General features: G+C 41.3%; 1 protein-coding gene across 10 annotated transcripts in view; it reads right to left on the bottom strand.

The window, feature by feature from the left end:
• Positions 1-27,285, bottom strand: part of Arsb (arylsulfatase B) — a 301,469-nt gene that overhangs the window by 41,371 nt on the left and 232,813 nt on the right. For 7 of the 10 annotated variants that reach the window (XM_087201177.1, XM_087201176.1, XM_087201184.1 and 4 more), the window contains one exon: positions 16,077-16,116. The exons of 1 other annotated variant lie outside the window; for it this stretch is intronic. In XM_087201177.1, the coding sequence (XP_087057303.1) occupies positions 16,078-16,116 (39 nt within the window). In that variant the 3' untranslated portion in view covers position 16,077. Of the gene's footprint in view, positions 1-13,523; positions 13,655-16,076; positions 16,117-27,285 lie in introns of those variants that run through there. 2 more of the 10 variants (XR_015447385.1, XM_087201182.1) reach the window with 1 other exon arrangement.

Here is a 27,285-nt window from a genome sequence, read left to right as displayed (position 1 = left end):
TCGGTAGAAATTCAAATCATAAGACCTCAGATTTTACACTCAAAACCTAGGGGTTGGCTGCCTAGTGAGAGTAAATGTTTTCACTCAAAGCAGAAGAATAAGATTTTCACATACACAAAAATTTATTCCCCACCTCTTATAAGAGGAATAAATTGTCTAGAGTGAAAAGCACTTCAGATGTCCCATCTAACCACTCCCGCAATGATTAGAGTTTCCACCCACCATAGGGGAGACCAATTAACATCTTCAGGGGTAGGGAACTTACTCTTCCTCTAGGCAACCGCGATACCTTCTGCAGTCATGACTATTCTTATTTTTATCATCTACTATTTATTGAGTGCTGATTACAGCTGCTAAGAGCTTTACAATCATCTAATTTAACCCTCACTACAGAAGTGTTGTTAGTCTCATTTTGCAGTTGGAAAAATTGAGAGTACTCACTCTGGATCCCCTTTGAGGGAACAGGGTCTGCAAGTGAACAGTAGTTACTCTGGAAGGGACTCCTTGTTCTATTTGCTTTTCCTTTTGTCGAGCTCATCGTATGCACTCTAAGGTTTCCACCTCTTTGAGAGAACAGGGGGAAAAGCCAAATCTCTCTTCCACATGAGCACTCTTCAGCTATTTCAAGATATTCATCTGATGTACATTCTACTACAGGTTAAAGTTTTCTCAGGGGAAAAAAAGATCAGTATCTGTTCTAAGGGTGTTAAGTATACTTTTCCCTTCAGTTTCTAAGCTGCTTTCCTACTTGAGACCCTGACTCAGCCTCGTAATTGAGCCTGAACTGGATCTTCTCAATGTGTGTTTGGAAGCAGCAGCCCAGGGACCTGGGTTCTGCCACACACTTCCCTTTGTAAAGGACCAAGATGGTTTTCATAATCATAGGACATGCTTGACCTGCTCCTGGCACAGCAGTATGTCAGCCACTGATACCACCCCACTTTTAGTGGAGTTCCTTTGGGAGGAAACCCAGCTGAGTCACAGGCCAGTTGTAAATACTCAATAAAGGGGTCTTAAATAGACTTTCTTATAGACCATTAAAGCAGCTTCAAATTATAGATTCACACTGAGCAACTGACCATATAAATCCCTGTAGATAACCTTGTTCCCTGATCTCAAATAAGTTTATTTTACTGTGCCATTGCCCAAGTCGTCCTGATCATAATCCCTAGGGGAGTTTATGTAAACTACAGAGTCATAAACTCCTACAGCTTTAGTAAGCTTCCATAAGGTACTCTCACCATCACCTCAGTTGAAGCATTGTTTTGTTTTGTATTTTTTCCCTTAAATTCTTTTATTGATGCATTTTAGGTATACAATACATTTACATTTCTCATTGGGAACTTGTTCCTGCACATGATGTATCTTGGTTCTTATTTTTTCCCCATTCCCTGCCCTCCTTTCACTCCCTCCGCCCTTCCCTATTTACAAAGACTTTTGTTTCCATTTTTTCCATTTCTCATAATTTTTCCTTTCTCCTACCCCTTCCACTTTGGACCTTTTCATCCTATTGCGCATTATCAATTATTCATTTTAATCATTGGTACATTTTAGGTATCCAATATAATGACATTCATCATTGGAAATTTGCACCTTTACATAATCTCTCTTGGTTGTTATTTTCCCCCTTCCCCTGCCCTCCCTTCAACCCCTCCATCCCTCCCTATTTACAAAGACTTTGTTTCAATTTATTCATTTTCTCATATTAATTCCATTCCCTTCTTTCCTTTCCCCTACCCCTCCCACTTCCCCTTCCCCTTTGCCCCTTTGCTTCCTATTTCACATTATCTATTACACCTTTTAGTCCTTATTTACACTTTCAATTTCTCACACTAGAGAAACTATTCGGTATGTACACATGTGTGCCCTATTTATTTCACTTAAGTATCGCCTCAATGTGCATCCATTTAGCTATAAATGTCTCTAATTTATCATTTCTTATGGCTGAGTAGTACTTTATTTTCTTAACAAACCCCACACTTTCTTTATCCAGTCTCCAGTTGATGGGCATCTGGGCTGCTTCCAAGTTTTAGCTATTACAAATTGTGCTGCTATGAACATGGGTGCACATATATCACTGTGGTATGATTCTTTTAATTCTTTGGGGAAGATCCCCAGCAGTGGAATAGTGGGGTCAAATGGGACTTCCAGTCCTAGTTCTTTGAGGTATCTCCATACTGATTTCCACAGTGCTTGCACCAGTCTACACTCCCACCAGCAGTGGAGGAGGGTTCCTCTTTCCCCACAGCCCCACCAGCATTTGTTATCGGTTGATTTCATGATAGCAGCCATTCTTTCTGGAGTGAGGTGGAATCTCAGCATTGTTTCCATTTGCATCTCTCCAATGACCAGTGATGTTGAACATTTTTTCATATGTTTATTTTCTATTTCTACTTCTTTGTCTGAGAAATGTCTGTTCATTTCAAATGCCCATTTTCGGTTTGGGTCTTTAAATTTGGGAGGTCTGATCTTTTTAAGTTTTTTATAGATTTGAGATAGTAGGCCTTTATCTGAGGAACAGCAGGTGAAGATTTTTTTCCCACATTGTGGGTTGTCTCTTCACACCGCTGGTGGTTTCTCTTGCTGTGCAGAAGCTTTATAGTAAGAAGAGATCCCACTTGTGGATTGTTTGTGCTAGCTCACGGGAAACTGAGGTTTTGTTCATAAAATCTTTTCCTACACCAATGTCTTCAAGAGTTCTACCCAACATCTGTTCCAGCCGGTTCAGCATTTCTATTTTAATATTTAGATCTTTAATCCATTTAGACTTTAGTTTAGTGCATGGTGAGAGATATAGGTCTGGTTTTAATCTTTGACAAGTTGAAACCCAATTTTTCCAACACCATTTATTAAAGAGGCTATCTTCCCTCCAGTGAGGATGTTTGTCTCCTTTGTCAAAAATGAGGTGACTGAGTGTGTCTGGAGTTGTATCTGGATCTTCTAATGTGTTCCACTGGTCCTCCAGTCTGTTTCTTTGCCAGTACCATGCTGTTTTGATCACAGTAGCTTTGCAGTATAGTTTCAAGTTAGGGATTGTGATACCCCCTGCCATGTCTCTGTTACCTAGAATTGCTTTTGCTATTGTGGGTCTCTTCTTGTTCCAAATGAATTTTTGGATTGTTTTCTCAAGGCCCGTGAAGTATGCTGCTGGGATTTCAATTGGGATTGCATTGAATCTATATAGCAGTTTTGGAAGTATGGCCATTTTCACTATGTTGATCCTTCCTACCCAGGAGCAGGAGATGTCTTTCCATTTTATGATACCATTTTCAATCTCTCTTTTCAGAGTGCTATTAGTTTTCAAGGAAAAGGTCTTTGATTTCTTTCATTAGGTTGATTCCTAGGTATTTCAGTATTGGGGATGCTATTGTGAAAGGAATTGTTTGCCCTATTAATGTCTCAGTGAGTCTGTTGTTCCTGTAGAGGAAAGCTATTGAGTTTTGTGTGTTGATCTTGTATCCAGCTACTTTACTGAATTTTCTTATTAAGTCTAGAAGACTTTTCAGGCGTTCTTGGGGTCTTCTATATAGAGTATCATGTCATCTGCAAATAATGACAATTTGACTTCTTCATTTCCTATCTTTATTCCTTTTAATTCTTTCTCTTGTCTAATTGCCGTGGCTAATGTTTCCAAAACTATATTGAACAGGAGTGGTGATAGTGGACATCCTTGTCTTGTTCCTGATTTTAGTGTGAAGGATTTCAGTTTTTGACCATTTAGTATGATATTGGCTATTGGTTTTTCTTAGATGGCTTTTATCAGATTTAGGTAGAGACTGTCTATTCCAATTTTTTGTAGGCTTTTTATCATGAATGCATGTTGGATTTTGTCAAATGTTTTTTCTGCATCTATGGAGATAATCATATGGTCTTTGTCCTTGGCCCTATTGATATAGTGTATTACATTGATTGATTTGCATATGTTGAACCATCCCTGCATCCCTGGGATGAATGCCACTTGGTCAAGGTGTATGATCTTCTTGATGATCTTCTGCATTCTATTTGCCAGTATTTTATTAAGGAGTTTTGCATCTATGTTTATTACTGAGATTGGCCTATAGTTCTCTTTTTTGGTTGGGTCTTTCTCTGCTTTGGGGATCAAGGTGGTGCTTGCTTCCAGGAATGAATTTGGGAGTATTGCTTCCCTTTCAATTTCATTGAAGAGTTTAAACAGTAGTGGCAGTAGTTCCTCTCTAAATGTCTTGTAGAATTCAGCAGTGAAGCCATCAGGGCCTGGGCTTTTCTTAGTTGGTAAGTTTTTAATTACGTTTCAATTTCATTGGTTGATATTGGGTTGTTCGGAATTTTTAGGTCTTCTTCGTTCAACTTTGGTAATACATATGCATCTAGGAATCTGTCCATTTCTCCTGTGTTGTCCATCTTATTGGCGTATAGGTTCTGGAAGTAGGTATTGATGATCCTCTGGATTTCTGCTGGGTCTGTTGTCATTTCACCCTTTTCATTCCTAATTGCATGGATTTGGGCCTTTTCTTTCCTTTTTCTGACAAGGTTGGCTAAAGGTTTGTCAATTTTGTTGATTCTTTCGAAGAACCAAGCTCTTGGCTTCATTAATTTTTTGTATCAGTCTCTTAGTCTCCACTGAATTGATTTCTGCTCTCATCTTTATAATTTCCTCCCTTGTATGAGTTTTGGGTTTGTCCTGCTCTTCTTTTTCTAGAAGCTTGAGGTTCAGGATCAGGTTGTTTAATTGGGCTCACTCTGTTTTCCTAATATTTTATTCACTGCTATGAATTTCCCTTGTAAGACTGCTTTCATTGTGTCCCATAGATTCTGATATGTTGTATTGTCATTGTTATTTAATTGAAGGAACTGTCTGATTTCTTCTTTAATTTCCTCTGTGACCCATTGGTTATTCAGAAGTGTGTTGTTCAATTTCCACGTGTTTATGAAATTTTTTGAGTTTCTTTTGCTATGGATCTCCAATTTCATCGCACTATGGTCTGATAATATACAGGGGATAACTTCAATTCCTTTGCACTTACTTAAACATGTTCTATGAGCGAGTATGTGGTCTATTTTGGAGAATGACCCATGTGCAGCTGAAAAGAATGTGTATTCTGATTTTGTGGGGTGGAAGACTCTGTAAACATCTGTTAAGTTCATTTGTTCAAGAGTTCGATTGAGTTCTAGTATTTCATTACTTATTTTTTGTCTAGTTGATCTATCTATTTGTGGCAGTGGGGTATTGAGGTTCCCCCACTACAACTGTATTAGTGCATATATGACTTTTCATGTCCGTTAGTATTTGTTTTATATAGTTGGGCGCACTAGCGTTTGGTGCATAGATATTTATGATTGTCAGCTCTTCCTGTTGGATTATTCCCTTTACAAGGATGTAGTGTTTCTCTTTGTCTCTCTTCATCAGTGTTGGCTTGAAATCTACTTGATCTGCAAAGAGGATAGCTCCTGCTTTTTCTTGGGTTCCCATCGCATGGAGTATTGTTTTCCACCCTTTAACTTTCAGTCTATGAGTTTCCTTTTGAATTAAGTGTGTTTCTTATATGCAGCATATCATTGGATTTTGCTTCTTGACCCATTCTGCCAGTCTATTTCTTTTGATTGGTGACTTGAGACCATTAACATTGATGGTTATAACTGATACATATTGACTTGTCATTGCCATGACTTTTTCTTTTTGTTGGATTCTCCCCCTTTACATTTAATTTCTTGTCGCACCCAATGGGTTCATTCTGCTGTGCTTCCTGGGGTTGTGATCCTCATTGTCTGTTCCTAGGATATTGTCTAAAATTTTTTGGAGTGCTGGTTTGATATTTATGAAGTTCCTAAGGTGCTCTTTGTCATGAAAGTATCTTATTTCTCCATCAATTCTGAAAGATAGTTTTGCAGGGTACATCAATCTGGGTTGGAGGCTGTTTGCCTTTAGGGCTTGGAATATGTCACTCCAAGCTCTTCTTGCCTTCAGGGTTTGTGTTGAGCAGTCTGCTGTGATTCTGATGGGCTTTCCTTTGTATGTGATTTGTTTCTTTTCTCTAACTGCTTGTAGAACTTTGTTCTTCTGTTGAGTTTCTGGAATCTTAATAATTATATGCCTATGTGTAGATTTTTTTTTTGATCAAGGCTAGTTGGAGTCCTATATGCCTCACTTATCTGTATGTCAAGTTCTTTTCCCCTGCCTGGGAAGTTTTCTGCCATTACTTCTGTGAACAGTTTTTTTTATGTCATCTGTACTCTCTCCTACTTCTTCATTGACCCCAATCAGTCTTATGTTATTCTCCTTTGCATCATCTAGCAGCTGCTGGATTGATTTCTCATGGTCCCTTACAATTTTGAAGCAATTTTTCTTCTCCTGGTCACTAATTACAATCTTATCTTCTATATCTGAAATTCTGTCCTCACATTGGCTCATTCTGCTGTGTAGACTTTCAATGGAGTTTTTCATGTCCTGGAAATCTATTTGCATCTGCTTTATGGATTCCATTTGTTTCCTATGTTGGGATCCCATCATGTTCCTCAGCTCTTCTCTAGATTTATTAATCGTGTCTTGCACTAGTAGCACAATCTCTGCTGAGAAATTATTTCTGACTTCATTTTTTCCAGATCCTCTTTTGTTGCCAGCTCAGGGAGTCCAGGTGGTTGGGTATCAGAGTGTTTCACCTCATTTCCCTTTGGGGTTGCTGTAAGTGATCTGGAAGTCTAGTTTTGAGACTTATTTATGTGTCTTCTCATTTTGATGGGGGATGGGGGCAGTGCTGTTGGCACCCACGTGGCTCACCTCCTGTGAGCTGGGAGCAGTGGAATGGCAGCCCGGAAGCCCCTTCCTCTGGGCTAGGAGCAGTGGAGTGGTAGCCTGGAGTCCCTTACCTCTGGGGTGGTTGATCTGGTATGTTTGTCCAGAAGCCCCTTCCTCTTCATAGTTTATACTTTTTTTCTATGAAAGTTTATAATTTCTGCCTTTATTTAGTTTTGTGAATTTTATTATAAAATTTCCAGGAAGCTGCAAAAAAGGTACAGAGAGGTCCCTGTCACCTTCCCCCAGTTTTTCCTCCAATGGTGACATCTTATGTAACTAGACTGACTGTAACATCAGCCCCATGACATGATATTATTGTTGAAGTTGAATAGTTAGTTGAAGTGTTGTTGAAGTTGAATAGTTAGTTGTTGAAGAAACTGCCATGCTACTTTCCAGAGTATCATCCTACATTCCTACCAGCAGTGAAGGGAAGCTCTGGCGTCTGCATATCCTCACCTGTACTTGGTATATTCATCTTTCCTTTCTTTTTTCTTAAACCTAGGACCTTTGGACTGAGCTACATCTCCCACACCTCTATACACACCTTTTAATTTCTTTTCTTTTTTTGCCCAGGCTGGGTACAAATTTGTGATCCTCCTATCTCAGCCTCTCAGAGTGCTGGTATTACAGGTGTGTGCCATCATGCCTAATTTACCTTCCCTTTAAATTAGAAAAAAAACCTCTTAACGTACTACCTAATTTAGAAACTCAAGCATTACTAAGCCTGATTCCACCCCTCTGTCTTCCCCACCAATCTAGTAGCCACACTTCTGACAGAGTATTCCAGTTCTCTGCTTTTCAGTATTCAGTTATGCATTGCATAACTACACCTAGATGGCTGATTGAACATACCAACTTGGAGCAACTGAGCTTGGAGCAGGAAGAGATGTGCAGTCAGATCTTGCAAGCCTGCACAAGTCTGTTCCTGTACCCTGATCCTAAAATTAGTATTTATCATTCCAAGGAAAATGTGTGTGCTTGTGCACAGTATATGTACATAGTAGTAGACCAAAAATGGGCCCACAAGATGTACACATCCTAACCCCTGGACCTATGACTATGACTGTACATGATGAAGATACAGTAGGTGTGATTGAATGAAAAAGTTTGACTATTATTAGATAAGAGGAAGAGAATAAGTCGGAGGGAGAGGGGAAGTAAGGGCAGATAACAAGAGGATGAATATGAGCAAAATATATGCATTGACCCCTCCATGTGAAACTAGGGTGAAGCTGAGGGGGTGATGGGAATAAAAATAATCAAAGTATGTTACAAGTATGTATGAATCTACCAAAATGAAAATCTACTTATCTGTATCACCAATAAAATAATAGTGAAATTCCTAGGTTATCCAGTTGGATCCAAACTACAACGACAGTGTCCCAGTGAAAAGGGACAGGAAATCTGACTGCAGAAGAAAAGGCAGTGTGACCATGAAGGCAGATGTTAGAGTAATGTGACCAAGGAATGCAGATGGCCACAAGAAGCCGGAAGAAACAAGGAGCACATTCTTTCCTAGGGCCTTGGGACGACCCATAACCCTGCCAACACTTTGATTTTTAGCCCAGTGGAACAGTCTCAAATATCTGGCCTCCAGAACTGTGAGAATAATAATCTTTTGTTTTTTGTTTGGTTTGGTTTGGTTGGTTTTTTGAGATAGGGTCTCATTATGTAGCCCAAGCTGGTCTCAAATTCGAAGCAATACTCCTGCCTCAGCCTCCTGAGTGTTAGGTTTACAGGTGTGAGCCACCATCCCCAGCTAATCTTTTGTTTCAAGCCACCAAGGCTGTGGTTATTTGGTACAGCAGTCACAAGAAACTAACACACACACATAACAGTGTTTCATGTTCATCCGTGTTACTAAGCTATCCATATATCTAGTTCATTAACTAGATTTTATTTTTATAAAACTGCTAGACAGATTTTGGCACTTGATTTTTTTACTCCACATTGTTTCTAAGATTTATTTTATTTCATGTAGCTGTGATTTACTCATATTCATTGCTGAAAAATACTCTATCATGTACTGTACTTACACATTCTCAGTGGGATCTTGAACGGCATTTTTTATTAGATTAATGAAGACTGTTTTCCCCCTGAACAGAGATTAAATGCAGGCAGTCATGTTTCTCTATTCTTTCACTCAAAGTAGGTGAGATAAAAATCATGGACGATAAGCTGAACTGAATGTGCTAAGACTAAGGGTTTTGAAACATTCCACCAAGAGTAAACATGAGTCACCTCTCCATCAGGGAGAGAGTTGGGTAAGGTGAACTGGGGTATGATATGGGCAGGGTGTGTCCTCAGCAGCCTGGAAATGTGCTTGTCCTCTGGAGAGAGAGGCCTGTTCTGCTACTTTGGTTCCCACCCATAGCCCAAAGGCATATGATCAGAGAAGGACTAGCCAGGGCCACTTTGGGGAAGAGCTGCTGGAGGCTAGAAGGCTGGTCCAATACATGGTGACTTATCAATGTAAAAATGACCCAGTGGATGAAAAACAAGAATAAGATACTTCAAAAGATATATAACTGTAGCTGGACAAAGGACACTGACTTTCCCTGAAAATGCAGGAAGATTTAGGCATGAGTGAATCAGAGTGAGCCACGCTGACTCAGTCTGGGGCGAAATGTGTAAGTGTCCATGAGATGTTTTTTCCTTCCCCCTTGGAAGATTTGCTCTGGTTGGAGTCTTGCCTGATGGAAGGTATCAGCTCCCATGTCTGTGACTCACTGTCCCAGTTCTCACTAGTCAGACACATTTTTTTCACCCTTTACTACACAGGTGAGCCATTTCTGCAGTTGCTACTAAAAGGCTCCCTTTGTGAGAATCACAGAATTTATTGATGCTCTCAGAGGCATGTGGAAAGCAGACCTCCAGCCTAAGCAAATGAAAACCCTACTTTTCAAATTAATGCTCTCTCTAGTTTTCACTTAGCAGTTGACAAGTCCAAGGGAAGGTGCATTTATTATGATACTTTCCCTTTACCTCAGAGTGTCGCATACTTTCGCCCATGAGTGGGTGAGTGGTTCACATAGAGGCCAGCTCCTCCGCACTGCTCCACAGACAGAGCCCTGATAGGCATGGCCTTAGACTGAGAACACTTGTCTAGCCAGGTGCCAGCAGGGTCCAGGTGGATCAGCCGTGAGTACCTTCGTCGTCTCCCAGGCATAGGCTTCCTCGTGATCCTCCTCTTCATGATACTGTCCCTGGGGCCAGGAAGGTACTTGAGCCCATCCCTTACCATCATCCTTCCTGCATATTCAACTATCCAGCATCTGGTCACCCAGCCTAGAGATGATTTACAGGGTTTTTTTTATCATTTTTTCCCACCATTTACCTTTTAACCACCTAACTTTTCATAAAATGTACTCCAGAGACTAGGTAAAAATCTGGGGAATAGATTTATGTAGAAAAAAAGTAAAATAATAAGATTGTCTTCACAATCTTCATTGTCCCTAGTTCTTACTATTTTAGGAAAATCTAGAATAGTCTGTATAAAATAACCGTGGTTATAAACTATTCAACAGCTTTCCCCTCTAGAATCTCATGAGGAACCCACCTAGCCATAGACATCGACAGGATGTTCAGGGCTCCCAATGCCCCATCCAAAGTCTTTCTGTTACACATATCCAACTTTTTGGAGGTGAAGTTGAACACATATTTCCTGTTAGTGGCTCAGCAGGTCGTTTGACAGGTCACTTCTGGTTTGTCAGATGACAAGTTTGAAGATCTTTGCCAATAACTGTCAGCAGTCTTCAATTCCAAAATCATAGACAGAGACAATAAAGCCATTTGTAAGGCAGTGTCTGATGCCTAAAGTAGCAAAACTAAGACTGGGTATGTTGCCAAAAGTTCCCAACATTTCTAGATCTATTCAAAATCAGTGGCTTTCTTTACAAAGCACAAAAGGAAACACTGAACCATCCAAAATCAATAGAGAAGAATGATAGATAGGGAAATAGGACTGGGTAGCACAAAGGAAAAAGAAATAACAAAGGCAAAGGTTATAGAGTGACTGCTTTCTAATTTGTCCTCATAAAAAGGAAGAAGAATTGAAGGAAAAGTTGGCAAGTCAGAGCGAAAATGTCAGAAATGGTTAATATTCTAAGATTTTGCCACACACTGTCTTGCACAATGTTAGAGGAAGTGAAGTTGAAATTGAGAATATTTTCACAAGTCTGAGCCAGCCAGGAAACCAGGGGAAAACACTTTTAAATTTGGGAAAATTACAGGCCTGCTATTTGACATTAGTTGGAGAAAAACATCAAACCTCAGAACTTATTCTGAGAACTTGAACAAGAGAAGTACTTTGAGCCCTGTGGCTGGTCCAAGGGAGGATGGATCCCACTACAGTGCACTGACAGACAGAAGCTTTCAGGAAAACCCCTGCTGAAGAGAAATAGATACTGTACTGGGGGCTCACATTTCTGCTCACCATCTGCACATGCAGGAGAACAAGGCTAAAAGAATCTTAACTCTGAGGACTAAGGGCTGGGGCCTGGGAAGTTGGTGGAGAGAAGTTGGAGAGGCAGGTCTAGGCCTTACACAAGGGCCCTGCAATACAGTTAAATAAAAAACAAAAAGCTTATTAAATTGAGAAGGAAAAGTGATGTGGGCACAAACTGTTATCAGATAATAAAGGATATTATCAAAATATAGAGAGCTCAATGCAGCAGACTTGAATATTCACAAATAGTTTCAAATAGAAACAGAACTCCAGTACAGTCAGTTGACAATTCACATTAGTGAGAAAATGGCTCGTGTAGAAGGTGATATGGGTAGCCCTCCAAACAACGATAAATTCTAATGGGACTTAAAGACTTAGAAGAACTAGAAAATCATAAGAATAAATAAAGATTTCTGCTTTTTCTGATCTAGTGTAGAAGACCTAAGTATGGTACAAGGAAGGCTCAAAAACCATAGAAGACAAGACTGACAAACTTGACTAGAAGAAAAGAAAAAAGTCAGTTGCGGCAATCCTCTGCACAAATCAAAAGAAACATGACAGACCAGGGGGAAATTTGCAATTCATATTGGAAGAAAATGTATGTCTAATGGAATACTAGTGTCACTCACTAGATGGGCACTTAGGAGGCTCCAGAGAAATGGGGACTCTTGGTGTCACGTAAAATGTGTTCCACTTTCTGGAAGGCAATGTGGGAATCATCTATCCAAATTATAACTGCACCAACACTTATGTCCAGAAATTTCACTCTTAGGAATTTAATGTATATTCTTGTATATATGTGAGATAAAAATATGTGTAAGGGTATTATTTATATAAGTTGAGTGTCTGATCTGAAGTGCTTGGGGTCAGCAGTGATTCAGATTTCTGAGATTTTCAGATAGAGGAATATTTCCATAGACTTTATTGGCTGAGCAGCCCTAATCCAAAAATTTCACATCCAAAACTTGTTGAGCATCATGTCAGTGCTCAAAAAGTTTCAGATTTTGATTTTTGAATTAGACCAGCTCAGTCTGTAATGGAAGACTGAATACCTGTCTACCAGTGGGGGGGCTGATTAATAAACATTTTTATATCCAGTCAGTGAAAAATAATATAAAGTAAATGTTATCGAGGTAGTTAACTTTTTAAAATTACTTTATACATTTCAACATATCCAACCCCCAAAATCAAGTATTTATTTTCTATTCAGAACAAGAGCAGATGATTTTTTAAGCTGACATGGAAGAATAAAAAGATAAAGTAACTTTTTTAAAAAGAAGAAAAAGGATACCATAGTAGCTAAAAAAAAGTCTTTGGAATCCTACAGGCCTGGGTTTGAGCCCAGCCCTCCCCTAACGACTTTGCAATATGGAACGACTACCTAAATTCTCCCAGCATTTCAATAAGTGACGTAGGCCATGGGAAGATCTTAGTATTGTGCCTTGGTCATAGTAAGTGCTCAGAAAACACAGATTTTCTTTTACCTCATCCACTACTTTATCATTATTAAGCTAAATAATGAATCACTAGTGTTACCAACTATGAAATTATATCTGTGTGGTACTGGCTCAAGACTAAGGATGTGCAGAACAACACGGTCAGTTTAATTAGAAAGAGACTGCAGAATGTTTAAGAGTTTAATGAATCCCATAGGAGGGTCCACAGATCAGAGAGGCAGGAAGCATGAATGAAGATATAATACTGGGATGCTGGCTAACCAGCTGAGTATATTTCAATTTAGAATCTCACCTCATAGTAGACACAAAATTAATTTCAAATTAATTCTAAAATGTTAAAAACTTTAACCTTTTATTTTGAAACAATTACAAACTCACAGGAAACTGCAAAAATAGTACAAAGAGTCCTTGCACCCTTCTCCTCGCTTCCCTCAACTGTAACATATCCTGTAGTTATAGTGTCAAATATCAAGACCAAGAAATGCAATATTACTATTAGCTAAACTACACATTTTACTCAGTTCCCATCCTTTTTTAAAAGTGGTGTGTGAGCATGTGTGTGTGTGTGTGTGTGTGTGTGTGTGTGTGTACTTCTATGCATTTTAAAAATAAACTTCATGGAGCTGGGGATGTAGCTTTGTAGGGGAGCACTTGAATAGTATGCACAAGCCTCTGGGTTCAATTCCCAACACTGAAGAAAATGGAGTATTTATTTATTTACTTGTTTGCTTACTTAAAGTCCTAGTTGTCACTGGCTTTGCTCTTGGTGTTGTACATCCCATGAGTATGGACAAACATAATGAGGTGTGTTCCCCATGACAGCTCCATGCAGGACATCTTTACTGACCTGAGATCCTCTGCGCTTCACTGCTTGTCCCTGCCTCCTCCAGCTGTTGACAACCACTGGCCTTTTCATTTTCTCCACAGTTTGCTTTTCCAGAATGTCAGATACAGACTGGAAATCCCTAATCTGAAAACCTAAAATCCAAAATTCTTTGAGCCCAGACATGACACCACAAGCGGAAAATTCCACATGACCTCCTGTGACAAGGTCATAGTCAAAATGCAGACACACTAATATACTGTGTAAAATTACCTTCAGGCCACAGGTATAAGACATATGCAAAACATAAATGAATCTAGTGTTAAGACTGAGATCCCACCTTAACATATCTCATGGATATGTAAATATTCTCAAATCCAGAAATCCAAACTTCAAAACATTTCTGGTCTCAAGAATTTTGGGAAAAGTATAATCAACTCGTAGTGGAATCCTTCAGGATATAGCCTTTTCAGATTGACATTTACTTAGTAATGTGCATTTAAGTTTCCACCATGTCTTTTTATGACTGGATAGCTCATTTCAGTACTAAATAATATTCCATTGTCTGGTAATATTGCAGTTTATTTATTCATTCATCTGGAAGGTACGTTAATCACTTCTAAGAGTTGACAATTATCAATAGAGATGCTTTAAAAACCCATGTGCAGGTGTTTGTACAGACATAAATTTCACCTTATGCCATTTAATCCCATGAAGAGATGTGTACAATCAGTGCGGAATTCTCCCACCACCATAAAAGATCTGCTTCAGGCTGCCTTTGAATTTGTAGTCACTATACCCATTCTGTGCACCATCTCCTCCCTACACCCAGCCTCAACACAGACCATTCCTACCCTCTGACAATCGCTGGTCTCCATCTTCTGGAGTTTTTCCATTCCAAAATGGTAACCTTCTGAGGCTATTTTTCACTAAACAATATAGTTGGAAAAGGAAGAAACACTAAGATTGCCTTAGTATAGTGTTGAAGAGGGGTCAGAAAGTTCAGATATGTAAGAATATTTGAGTGGATTTATTATGGAAGACCACTGGAGCCACCAATAAACTATATCCTTATGGGAGGCTATCTTAGTCACTTTCTGACTGCTGGGATGAAATATCTAACACCCACAGTTTAAAGGAGGAGCAGTTTATTTTGGATCATGGATTTTATGGCATTCAGTCTATACTCAGCTGGCTCTGAAGCAGGAAGGGAATGGTGGAAGGGTCTGGTGGAGGGAAGCTACTCACAGCATGGCAGCCAGGAAGAGTGATAGACCCTTCTAGGTCATGTCCCCAGTGGCCCGCCTCTTCCAACCAGATCCCACCTCCTAACAGCTAGTCAGCTATTGCACCTCCATGATCCAATCACCTTCCAAAACCCTACCTATGAGGACATGAGTCTTTAGGGGAACACCTAGATCTAAACCAAAGCAGAGGCACAGGGAGCATTCCCTTCAGGTGAACAGTAGGAAAAACAGGGGAGGGAGGTACTGGAGTCTTTGAAAAGTTTCATGGTGCTGTCCTTGGTAGGCTCTAACTTGAAGACAGGAGATGCTGTTGTGGAAATAGGATCCCTACTCTTAGTGGGAATGATACAGGCACACTTGGAAATACAGACAAAAACAAGTAACAGTTATGCCTGTGTTCACAAGACATAAAGGAGAGACCCATGAAGAACTGTCTCCTAACTCTTGCCTAAAAGGCCAAAACCAACCAAACTTGTGGTAAACACATGGCAGTGACCTTTGTGACCTTGTATGGGGATGAAGATGTGACTTTGGAAGTCATCATTCTATTAGGGTTGCTATCTGTGGTCATCTTCTCTGTGGAGAGAGCCTAGGACAAGCATGGCATTTGCCCTGCTTCTCTCACCCAACATCCTTTGCCATGCCACTCGATCCAGTTCTTGTCACTAAAGAGGTGGGCTACTCCAGCCACGGTGATATACATTTATGATCCTAGCTCCTCAGAAGTCTGAGGCAGGAGGATTGCAAGTTTAGGACTAGTATAGGCAACTCAGTAAGAGCTTGTCTGAAAACACACAAATAGAGGCCGTTGGGTGGGGGATTTAGCTCAGTGGTTCCGACGCCTGCCTCGCAAGCAGAAGGACCTGAGTTTGATCCCCGGTACCATAAACAACAACAACAAACAGAGGCCGTCCACTTTCCTAGGCCTCAAATCCAGGCTTGCCCATGTGATTGCATAATTGGGCCAGAGGGATGTCAGCAACAGTGCCCAAACTGCTGGGGTGGAATAGTTAGTGCTTGTGTGATCCTGTGGACCCTGTGGGCTCCTCCACCTGTCATTGGGACATGCCCAGAGCAGCCCAGGGCGAAGAGAGACCCGTGGAGTTGAGCCCTGATATCCAGCCTGCAGACAGCTGACAAGGACATGTATGTGGTGTCGATGCAGAGCTGGCCAGCTAACTACCACATGTACACAGGCGAAACCTTACCCTAGATGTCCTTGAGGCTTTGTACTTAAGCCTTTTGTAGAATTATTGTGACAAGAGAAAATTGATACTGTGAGACAGCTATATCAAGGTAGAAATGACTTTTACCAGAAAGAAGACCTTACCTTAAGGAGTCTGTTCTTTCCTGCAATCACTGGGTAGAACCTGGATAGGAGGAAGAATATCAGTGGTGGAATTTAATAATCATCACTGACAAACTCACATAATAACCACTGTGTCAAGCCCGGTGTGAAACACTTTACATAAATTATTCTAACCCTCTCAACAACCATAGAAGATGACTGTACTGTTTTCATTTTATAAGTGAGAAATCTGATCAGAAAGGTTGAGTAACTTGCTCAAAGTCACACAGCTGGTAAATGAGACTTGACTGCACAGTGCAAGATCTTACAGCCTACTGTTTTCAGCAAGTACATAACTGTAACCACCTGCCAAGGGAGGGGGCAGTGGAAACTGCCACCCTGGTGACAATTTGTGACCCAGACTTTTTAGAGGGGGCTCACACAGTGATGCACATTTGCCAAGGAGAAGCTGAGATGAGAAGCGGGTGGGTGGCCAATCCACCCATCATCTCACAGTGTAGTGGCACCATCCCTCTCTGCCTTTACCATTTACACCAGCGTCGTAGAGTACCAGCCCCACTTCAAGGGACTGTAGGATGGGGCTTTAACTGCATACTGCTGTCTCCACATAGCAGGAGGAAATAAGAAAGTCCCTGAGCCAATGGATTTGTGAGCTGGAGATCATGAGACTTCAGTCCATGGGGCAAACACTTTTAATGAGAGAGTGATGAGTACTCGGGCCAGGGAGTCTGGCAGGGATCTGCTGGGGCTCATCATGCACCCCTGGTCTCCTGCCTTCACCAGCTCCCTGTTTCCCATCTTCCTTCCTATTGTGAATGACAGGAAGGAGCTGGAGTCTTAATCCAATAAATATTTACCAGAGTGCCCCTGCTGCTCGCTGCCCTGGCCAGGGAGAGAAACTTGTTTCAAGGGGACGCTCGGACAAGCATGCGGCAGCGTGATCTAGGAACCAGGTCTATGTGGCAGCAATGCGGCTCACCAGCTGTGGGCCCACAGAGAAGTCCTATGGCCTGCCTGGGCCTCGGTTTCCTCTTTTGTAAAACAAGGATGATCATGCCTGCCTCCCAAGGGCAGGGGGCGAGGGGCATGAACTGAAGCACTGAAATGCTGTGCGGAGTGGGTGATGGCCACACAGGCTGGAATCCCAGGGCTGCTGGGGCCTCATTCAAGCCCTGCTTAGCACAGAAGAGGGGCCTGGCTGCTCCTGCTGGGACCAGACTCTCTCTGACTGGACAGCTGGCTCCGCTGAGTGCTGCTTCCTTGGTTGCTCTGCTGGAAGCCTCAGTGGTCCACATCTCATCCCCTCCTCACCTACCAACTGAGGCCTTCACAGACTCAGCTCCATGAGGATGGAGGATGCTGCAGATACACAAATACCAGCTTTTGCCTCAGGCTGTACCCACCTGGGCTATGACTGCAGGAGCTGAGCTTCTTGAGATTTAAGTTTCCTCCTAGACTCAAACCCCAGAGTTCCCCATGGAGATAGATCTCCAGGTAAACAGACCGTCACCCCTTGTGCCCAAATCCAGATGTGGGGGCCTTGGCTCTGGTTTATGAGTGGCTGGGCTGGAACCAAGCTGTAGTCTCACAGACCACCTGAGGGCTACCTGCCCTGAAAGGGAGTAGGTGGTGTATGCTTGGAGGGAGAAACTGGTCTGAGGATGCACATTCTGGGGCTCTACAAGACTGGGTGAGACCCCCCCCACTCAGGGTCTGGAACCCAGGGCTTCCTTTTATCCTCTGGTTGGGAAATGCACACTCTTCCCACAGACTGGAGACTTCTGCCGGTGGGCAGTGCTTCTTGGGTTCTTCCTGATTTAGAAACCGCAGCCCCTGGGAAAGGCCTGGGGCAGGGCGGGCTCTGAGGCAGTGTGCCTTCAGCTCTATCCTGGACCCTCTAGGGTTGTGGCTGGATTTCACACTCATCAGCAGCTTCCAGTGCGGAATTCAGCCTCAGGTCCCACCCTACCCTGTGGGGGAAGAGAGCCTTGGACAGAGATGGCTAATACCCTGAGCTTCACAGTGATCCCCAGGGTGGCTTAAAAAATGAGCAGTTGACTCAGGGTGGGGAGAAGCCCAGTGAGGCCAGAAAACTTTGAGCCCTCACAGAACTGCTCTGATCTTTGACTGGTGTCCTACCACAGCAGAAATAGACCATGACCTCTCCCCAAACCCTGGTGGATACAGAAGGATTTGGGAACAGTCACATTTCCTGTAAATACCATTTGCATGGACAGGAACTAAAAACAAGTCTGACTGGTTGTCACTGTTATAGTGACTCAGTCCTAGATTTTTCTCCATTCAGACTGGGGACCTGGAAGAGGTCCTCCCAGGACCTTGAACTTAGTGCAGCCTTCTCCATTGGCAAGGTCACATCTGTCTCCAGCAGTGTTGTGCACTGTCCTATAGTTTCCAGAACAGCTGGGACAGGTAAGCAGACACTTGCTTTTAAAGCTTTGTTCCAGTTCCTCTTGGGTCTCATTCTGAGCCCTTGGCCAAAGCTGGAGAGTCTGCATGCATGGTCAGCCTTCAACTGGCCTTGCCCTCTGTATAAACAGGAAATCTTAAAGTTCCAAGGTGCACTTTCTTCAAGCAATAAAGGCCCTTAACACACTCTGCAGTAAAAGACACTCAACCAGAAAAGTAAACTTCCACAAAGGGAGGCTGTAGTCCTGGAGCTAACCGGTCATCAGTGCCAACTCCAGCTGGAATGTTTTGTGCAGGTCACATGCACATAAGAGATAAAAGCAGGGTTTCCAAAGAGCGGAAGAGCATAAGAATTTGGGAAGTAGGACATGCCAAGTAATTATTGAGGAGGGAATAGAGGAGAAATGGAAGAATCGCACTAAAACTCTAGGAGGAGTTGAGGGAAACTATGATTTGGAAGGAAAAGCAGACAAAAAAGAAAGATAAAGAAATACAGAATGAAAGAAACATAAAATGAGAGATAGAGATGGATGGAGAGAGAAAGGAATAATAGAAACAGACATTCAGGTCTCGCAGGGAAAGCTATTTTCACTGAATCAGGAAGGGCCAATGGGTTATTGTTAGGAGGTGATTTCCCAGAGCCCAACACCAATAGACAGCTGCAGGAAACAAAGGTAAACAGGACACCAGAGTGAGCTGGAAGATGACACGGGATTATAGGAAGGGCTACTATTTCTATACTAGGTTTACAGCAAAATTTCACTTAGCCTCACTGCCTTATTATCTTGAAAAAAAGAAGACACATTTTTTGCCCTTCTCCCATGTAAAGAAATCACAAAGACTAGGTAGGTGCCTAGCATGCATGAGGCCCTGGGTTCAATTCCCAGCACAAAAAATAAACAAAAAAATCATCAGATATCCCTTTTTAAAGAAATACATCTGTTAATTTGAAAAGTAATCACAAAAAAATGTAGAAAAAATATTTGTATGACTTTTTAAAATGGAGTGTCATTCTCTGTTATGCCAGGTTTTGGTTTTGGTAATAAATTAGGAAACTTGGGGGGAAATATTCACTTCTTTAAGCTGCAATAATAACAGCCACAATACCAATAACAGTAGTTCTTATTTTTCATACATTTTGAAGAGAAAAGCCGAATTAAAAAAGATAACACAGGAAGGAATTCTTATATGGCATTTAGTGTCTGCTAAACACTATCCTCATATTGCATGTGTATGGACTTTTAAAATCTGGACACCACATGTATAAGATAGAGCTATTATTTCCTCCTTGTAGATGTAGAAATCCAAAGTGCAGGGAGATCAAGGGACTTACTCAAGATCACACAACTGGGGAGTGTTGAGGCTGGGATTTAAACCAAGGTAGCCTGGTGCCAAAGACTGAGATTTGGATACTGAATTATGCTGCTAGCAAGAATTTCCCAAACCACACAGAAAAAGTTGTATCTAATAGTAGAAAAATGAATACGTAGGTTAATCACTAGGTCACAAGCTAAAAGGTTTTATGACTATATTGCTCTCCAGGATTAATTTTATCTATCTATGGCAGCGATGGCGAACCTTTCAGAGATGAGTGCCCAAACTCACTAAACAAACTTTTGTTATCCAAAACACACTTATTTATCTCAAAGTGCCAACACTACAATTAAACCTGAATACTGAAGTTTTAGTTTGGAAAAAAAACAACAAATACATTAACATCTTTTGTCTTGGAAGAAAAACTAATAACACATGTGCCATAGGTTCACCACCACTCTTCCATGGTATAACTTACGGGTGTCCTGAACCTTCTACTGCCATACCAGCAGTCTGATCAGGGCCATAGACACAGGAGCTGTGTCTATCTGGCACATAGTAGGAGCTCAGTAAGTATTTGTTGGGATGAATAAAAGAACAAATCAAGTTGCCATGGCTGCCCTTAGCTCCCCTGACTGGAGACCAGGCACCAGCAGATGTACTGGAATTTTTCTAGACTTTGGTGGGAAGTGTTAAGAACTGCTGGCTTCATAATTCACACAACTGTTCATTTTGCTGTTTCCTGGGAGAACCCTTGGTCTTGGCTTTCATGGCATCATATGTGGAATGGACTGGAAGATGGCCAATTTGGGCTTTTTCATCTACCAAGTTAACCAAACCCATACCATTGGATTTGATGGAAGATTTCACTGAGCCCTTTAAATGGTGAAATGAGACCACTGGCCTCCTGCAGGCTTTCTTTTGGTGGGGGCAAGGGAGGAGTGGTTGGCTGCAATGGAAAGGTGACAAGTATAAAAGGAGAAAAAAGACATAATCATTTTAAACTAGAAAATACCCTTTTCAGGGATCAAATGCCACATATAACCCTAACTTACATTATACAGTTCTAAAACCAAGTACTGTGGTATTTCTGTGAAGTGAGAAAAATTTTTTAAAACTTCTATGTCAAATTACACTTTAGTAGTTCAAAACTACCTCTTTAAAAGTACCTGTAGCCCCCATTTCCTTCTCCCCAATGAAGAGAGTTAAGTTTCAACCACCTGACCCTTCTTTCAGTCATTTTTGTTTAGCTTCTGTCCACAAGTGCACATTAATGTAAATTTGTATGCATTTTCTCCTATTAATCTATTTCTAGTTTGTTTCAGCAGACTCTAATTCTCAGATGTTATGGCTTAAATCTGTGATGCCCTCCACCCCCACAAAGCCTCATGCATTTAGAGGTAATTAGATTATGGGGGTGCTATACTCATCAACAGATTAGTTTGAAGATGAGTTCATAGCTGACTTGCTGTTAAAAGGTAGGGCCTGATAGAGATGAGTCTCTGGGGTCATGACCTGGAGGGGTATACTTCCCTTCCCAGTGGCTCCTTTTTCTGTCTGCTTCCTGGCTGCCATCAACTGAGCAGTTTTCCTTTGCCCATGCCCTTCTACCACCTTGTTTCTGTCTTGGAGGCAGCCAAACACAGACTGAAAAATGAGCCATTAAATTTTGTCCTCCATTAAATTGTGGGCACTGTGTATTTTGTTCTAGTGATGAGAAAGCAGCTAAGATAGATTAGGGTACCAAGAGTGTTATTGTTGCTATGACTATACATGACCATATGGTTTACAAGCCTGTGGAATTTGTTCATGGAAAGAATTTGGAAAGGTTTGGAGATCCTTGCTAGAGAAAATGTAGCTGCTATAAACCAAGCTTGATGAGAGATTCTGGTCAGAGCTTAGACGACCAGAATGCTGCCAGAAATGCAAACTATAAAGACCAGGCTCAGGAGGTTTTGGGTAGGAACAAAGACTTCATAGGCAATTGGATGAGAGGCTATGTGTGTTATACTCTGGGAGAAAATTTGTCTACATTTTGCTCATATCCTGAGACTTTGGGAGACTAAGATTAGGGCTGTTGACTAATTAATCTGGTGGAGGTAATGTTAAGGCAGCCTAACATTCAGACTATGGCATGGCTACTACTGGTTACTTTTAACCTTATCTACCATGTGGATCAGGACCAAAAAGCAGAACTTAACAATTTGAAAAATGTGCTGGTAACCAGAAGGGAAGTACCTGTAAAGTTGGGGCCTGTAAAGTTGAGACCTAGGAGAGTCTGCTTGTGGAAAAGGTTTACATTTTAAGAAGCCAAGCATTTTGCATCAAGACAATAGGAAAGATTCCCTGAAGGCATCTCAGAAATCTGCAAGACCCCACCTATTACAGCTCAAGGGTAGAAAACTGTAAAGCTTTGCTTTGAGAAAAGAGCACCCATTGTGCCCTACTCAAGAAGGGTTGCTGGGAATTGGTTCCCTGGGACTCAGTTCATGTTGCTCAGCCATCCAGGTGCTTGGAGGCTTCTGCAGCCATGATCTAAGGGGTCTATCTACTGCTTGAGCTGATTACAGACCTTGGCATCATATATATGGTGCTAGTTGTATGGATATGCATAATGAAAGAGTTTTGGGGTCTGGGAGGCTTCCACCCAGATTTCAGAAGACCTGGAATGCCAGACAGTGTGTTCCTGAGAGGGCAGTACATGAAGCTGTGACAGTAAGCTAAAAGTGCAGTGGAGGTCCCAGGAAGATGGAAATGCCAAGAATGTGGATTTTCTGCTGAGGAAAGTCACAGGCAGTGAGAAAGACCTCGAGAGAGACTACAAGAGCTACAACTGGCAACACCATAGGGACAGGGCTCCCCAAGGCATTTTGAGCTCAAATCTTGCCATGACTTGTCCTGAGCACTAGGACTTAATGTTTGCCCTGCTGGGTTTCAGTCTTGCTTTGGTTCCATTCCTTTCTATTTCTTTATTTCTCCTTTATGGAATGGAAATTTTTACCCTGTACCATTGTATGCTGGAAGTGTTTAACTTTCTTTTTTTAGTCTTACAGGGGCTGAGAGCTTAGAGTTTGTCTTGAGTCTCAGAGGAGATGTTGGACTTGGACTTTCAGTAAAGCTTGAACTGTTAAGACTTTGGTGATTCTTAGAGATGGTCTAAATGCATTTTGTATGAAGAGATGGACATGAGTCTTTTAGGGGCAGAAGAGGAATGTTATGGTTTAAATCTGGGGTGTCCCCCCAAAGCCTCATGTGTTTGGAAGTTGACTGGATCATGGGGGCACTGTATTCATCAGTGGATTAGTTCACTGTTGAGTTCATGGCTGAATGTGCTGTTAGGAAGTGAAGCCTGGTCAGAAGAAGTAGGTCGCTGGTATCCTGACCTGGAAGGGTGTATCTCCCTCCCCAGCTTTCCCTATGCTCTATGCTTCCTGGTAATTGTGATGTAAGCAGCTTTCCTCTGCCTAGAACCTTCCACTATGCCCTTCCTGCATTAGAGCCAGCCGATAATGGACTCAAAACATGAGCCCAAATGAATTTCTCCTCTTTTAAGTCGGGGATGTTAGGTATTTTGTCCCAGTGATGAGAAAGTGACAAAGACAGAAAGTTTGGTTTCTTTATTTCCCCCCCCCCCCCCGACTCTCTCTCTTTCCTTTGCTCCCTTTCCCTTTCCCTCTCTGTAATGCTGGGGATCAAAGAAGGTTCATACTATACCTTCTCTACAGTTCATATTAAAAGCATTTGGTAACCACACTTGGGCCAGCATCATACGTGTGCATCCTAGTATGTAGTGACACACTACCCCACGTTTAGAAGGCACTGAGCATGCCTCAATGCCCTACTGTTGCCATCTTGAAATTCCAAATAAGTTTGAATATGGAGCTTCAAAATTTCATTTTGCACTCGGCTGGGAAATTATCTCTAAGTATTGCTCACATATGACCATTATAGAACATTTTTCTTTCTTCAAAGCCATTTCTGTACAGCTCCCCTCCAGCCTTAACCTCCAGGCCAATCTGCGTGAGCCAGAATGGCATGTACAGATGGTGGGACCTTTGCTCTAACAAAGCCACAGAAACCTGGGTTCCTGGGGAAGAGGTGAGGAGGTGAAGTCAGGGAGGTTTGAGAGTGGGAGAAGAGCCCCTGTGAAATTACCCACCCCACCCACAGGCCCATTCCAGAGATTCCACCAGTAGAAAGAATTCCTTTATGGCAAAGCTCTTTCCAACTGCTTTAAAAATAAGAATATTCTTAAGAGCATCAACACCTCACATTATTGGTCTCTATCATGCTGTGAACAAGTTTGTAAGCTGCAGAATGCTGATCACTAGAGGAGGTCTTGGCACAGGGGAACATTTGAAGAAATGAAAAGGACTTTAGAACATGGAGGGGAGTAACTTGACAAAAGATAAATCTGGATAAACCCTTGTTTTATTGTTAAATCTTGCCATAGGGACTGGGAGTCAGAATAGCAGAGAACAGAGGGGAGGAAAAGCTGGTCAAGTTTCTCTTCTATTGCACAGTTTTTCTGGACTCTGAAAACAAACGCTTTGCTATTTAGCCTCTCTTGATGGGTAAGGGTCTGTATGAGGTTACTGTGGGTTTTATAACAAATAACCACAAACTGGTGCCTCCAAACAATGGAAAGTTGTTCTTACAGATTTGCAGGCTGGAAGTCTAAAATACACATAGAGTCACAGGGTTGTCCCTTTAGGAGGCTCTTGGGAAGAACACATTTCATGATTCTTCTCTTTCTTTTTCTCTTTCTCCCTCCCTCCCTCCCTCCCTCCCTTTCTTCCTTCTTTTCTTTTTGTTGGTGTTTGTCTGGCAATCTTTACTGTTCCTTGCCTTGTGGACACAGCACTCCAGTCTTTCCCTTCATGGGTATGGGTGTCTCTGTATGTTAAACCTCCTTTCTCTCTCTGAGGCAGGGTCTTTTAAGTTGCCCAGGCTGGCCTTGAACTCATGGTCCTCCTGCCTGATGGGATTATAGGCAGGTGTCACTGTGCAGCACTAGTCATTAGATTGAGGGCCTGCTCTAAATGTGTGATAATCTCATCTCTAGAACCTTAGCTTAATGACAACCACTAAGACTTATTTTCAAATAAGATAACATTCACAGGTTCTGGGAGTTAGGAACTGGCATCTCTTTTTGGAGCCACAATTCAGTCCACAGTAAGTCTTTATATTTTCTGTTTTTGTTTTTTTTTTATTCCTGCTCTACTTGAACTTTGGTGCTTTGGGTTTCCCCTTGATAGAAACCTTAGATCCTGAGACTATTATTAAAGAATAATAGTGAAACTTCCACAAATCCCAGGCATTTTACAGGTCTGTACCACAAGAGAGTCTGCAGGATCTCTGAATATCCCAGGAGAATGGGAAGGGGACAATAGTGAATGCCTTTGATCCCTCCAGCAGAAAAATTCCAATAAAAGCCAATTCTTGTGCTTTAAATGTTATTTTACATTAGTCTGAACATAGAAATGTGAATGTTTACAATCCTCAAATTGAAGTGGAAAAGTCACAAAAATGTGGCTCTGAGAGATTTTTATCAGATGTATTGGTTTGTTGAAAAATTTGGAAAAACCTAAGACAATATTAATGAATAAAACCACTAATAAACAAATTCCATTCACTACTCCTTTATCATTCCTTCAGTAAAACATAGAAAATTATATGGGAATAGTATCACAGATGAAGAATCAAATACTATGAGTGATTCTTAATCATTACAGAAATTAACCTGAGAGATTTGGCATTCAACTTTTGGTGGTGGGGGGGGATGGACGGGACGAGTGTCAGACCCAAGGTCTCACACCAGCCTGGTAAGCATTCTATGACTGAGCTATACTCCCAGCCCAAATCTAAATTATTAAGATAAAGAAAAATGATCTATATAGTTAGACTTTTCTCTCAATTAGTCTTTACCAATTTGTGTCATTTCTCTTCAAGAATCATTATGGCTTGGATCAAGTCCACAGAATATTCTGCAGATGTGAGATTGAAGTTTTTCTCTCCTAATGAGATTTTGTTTTTTTCCCCCCCTAGGATGCCAGGTCATCTACTATTTCCTTCTTTTATGTTCAGGAAAGTCCCAAATACCCCACTGAGGGTCACTTATCCTAATTATATTTTGTGACCAGTAATAACACCATGCAATTAACTGAAGACATTGTTTTTGTGGAAAAATAAGCCAAAAAGAAGAGCCAACAAAATTATAAAATTAAATAAGGGAAAATACCCTTTCCAGATGATATGACACAGGCTTCAATACTTAACAGCATTGTGGCACTATCACACGAAGACCCACATAAGTGAGTGGAGTGGAAGGAGTACAAATATAGATCTTGGTATGATAAAGGTGACATTTCAACTGAATAGCCACTGAAAAAAAGAATATTTGAATCCCTACCTCATACCATAGGGTAAAATTAATACTAAATACATCAAAGGTAAAAATTTGAAAATCCAACCAAACCAAATACATACATATATATGCACACACATATGCACAGAGTGGAATGAAATATAAGAATATAAAATTTAGCTACACACAAAATAATATTTTTTCATGTGGAAAAACTATCATAAAGTAAAGGTAAATAGTAAACTGAAAAAATATTTGTAATTCACATCACAGAAAAGACTTTTTTCTTTTTCTCCAATCACACACACACATCACACACACACACACACACACACATTTCTTATAGAAAAAAAAACTACAAACCAATAGAAGAATGGGCGAAAGCTGGGGAGACAGCCAAAGAGGAAGTAAGCATTCAAAAGATGTTCATTTCATAGGGAATGCAACTCTAAAAGTACAATTCAATTATACTTCAGAAAGAAGTTTATTTTTTTAAGAAACATACAAAAAAATTGCACCTGTCACTCATGAAACTGGGAAGCACACAGACTGGGATGTACAGCAGCCTGCCATGATTCCCACCAAGACGGGGCTCTCTCTTTCCGAATCCCCATGCCTTGCAGCTGGGTCACCTTGTAATTCTCCTAATGGGCACGTTAGTGGTCTGAACTATGCCACTGCCAGGCAATTCAGCCATTCCCAGCCTGTCCCAGATGTGTGGGTGAGAAATTCTTCAAAACGACCCAGCCTGAGCCAGTATCTGAAAGAGAATCTTGAGAGTATCTTGAGAGATGGAAAACCACAACAGCCTAGCCAAGTTGCTCTGTGTCTGGATCTACAGAAACTACAAAAGGTGGGAAACAACTATTATTTGGGGGAGATTTGTCATAGATACTAACAGCCATAGATAACTAACATAGGCGCTCTCCTATCTTGCTGCTGGTAGAAGAAACTGGCACATCCTCCTAGGAGCTTAGTAACTTAGCAATGAGTCATGAAAGTAATACATACCTGTGCTCCTCCTCATACAGTCCGCTTTTAGAAGTTTCCCAACAAATATACTCACATAAATTCAAATTGGAGGATGTACAATATATTTATCACAGTATTGTTTAAATAGGA

The sequence above is a fragment of the Heterocephalus glaber genome, unplaced genomic scaffold (assembly GCF_053883595.1).
Source record: "Heterocephalus glaber isolate CG9 unplaced genomic scaffold, H.glaber_assembly_v1.0 deba00001757, whole genome shotgun sequence".
NCBI lineage: Eukaryota > Metazoa > Chordata > Mammalia > Rodentia > Bathyergidae > Heterocephalus > Heterocephalus glaber.
This window is presented reverse-complemented; position numbering and strand designations above follow the sequence as displayed.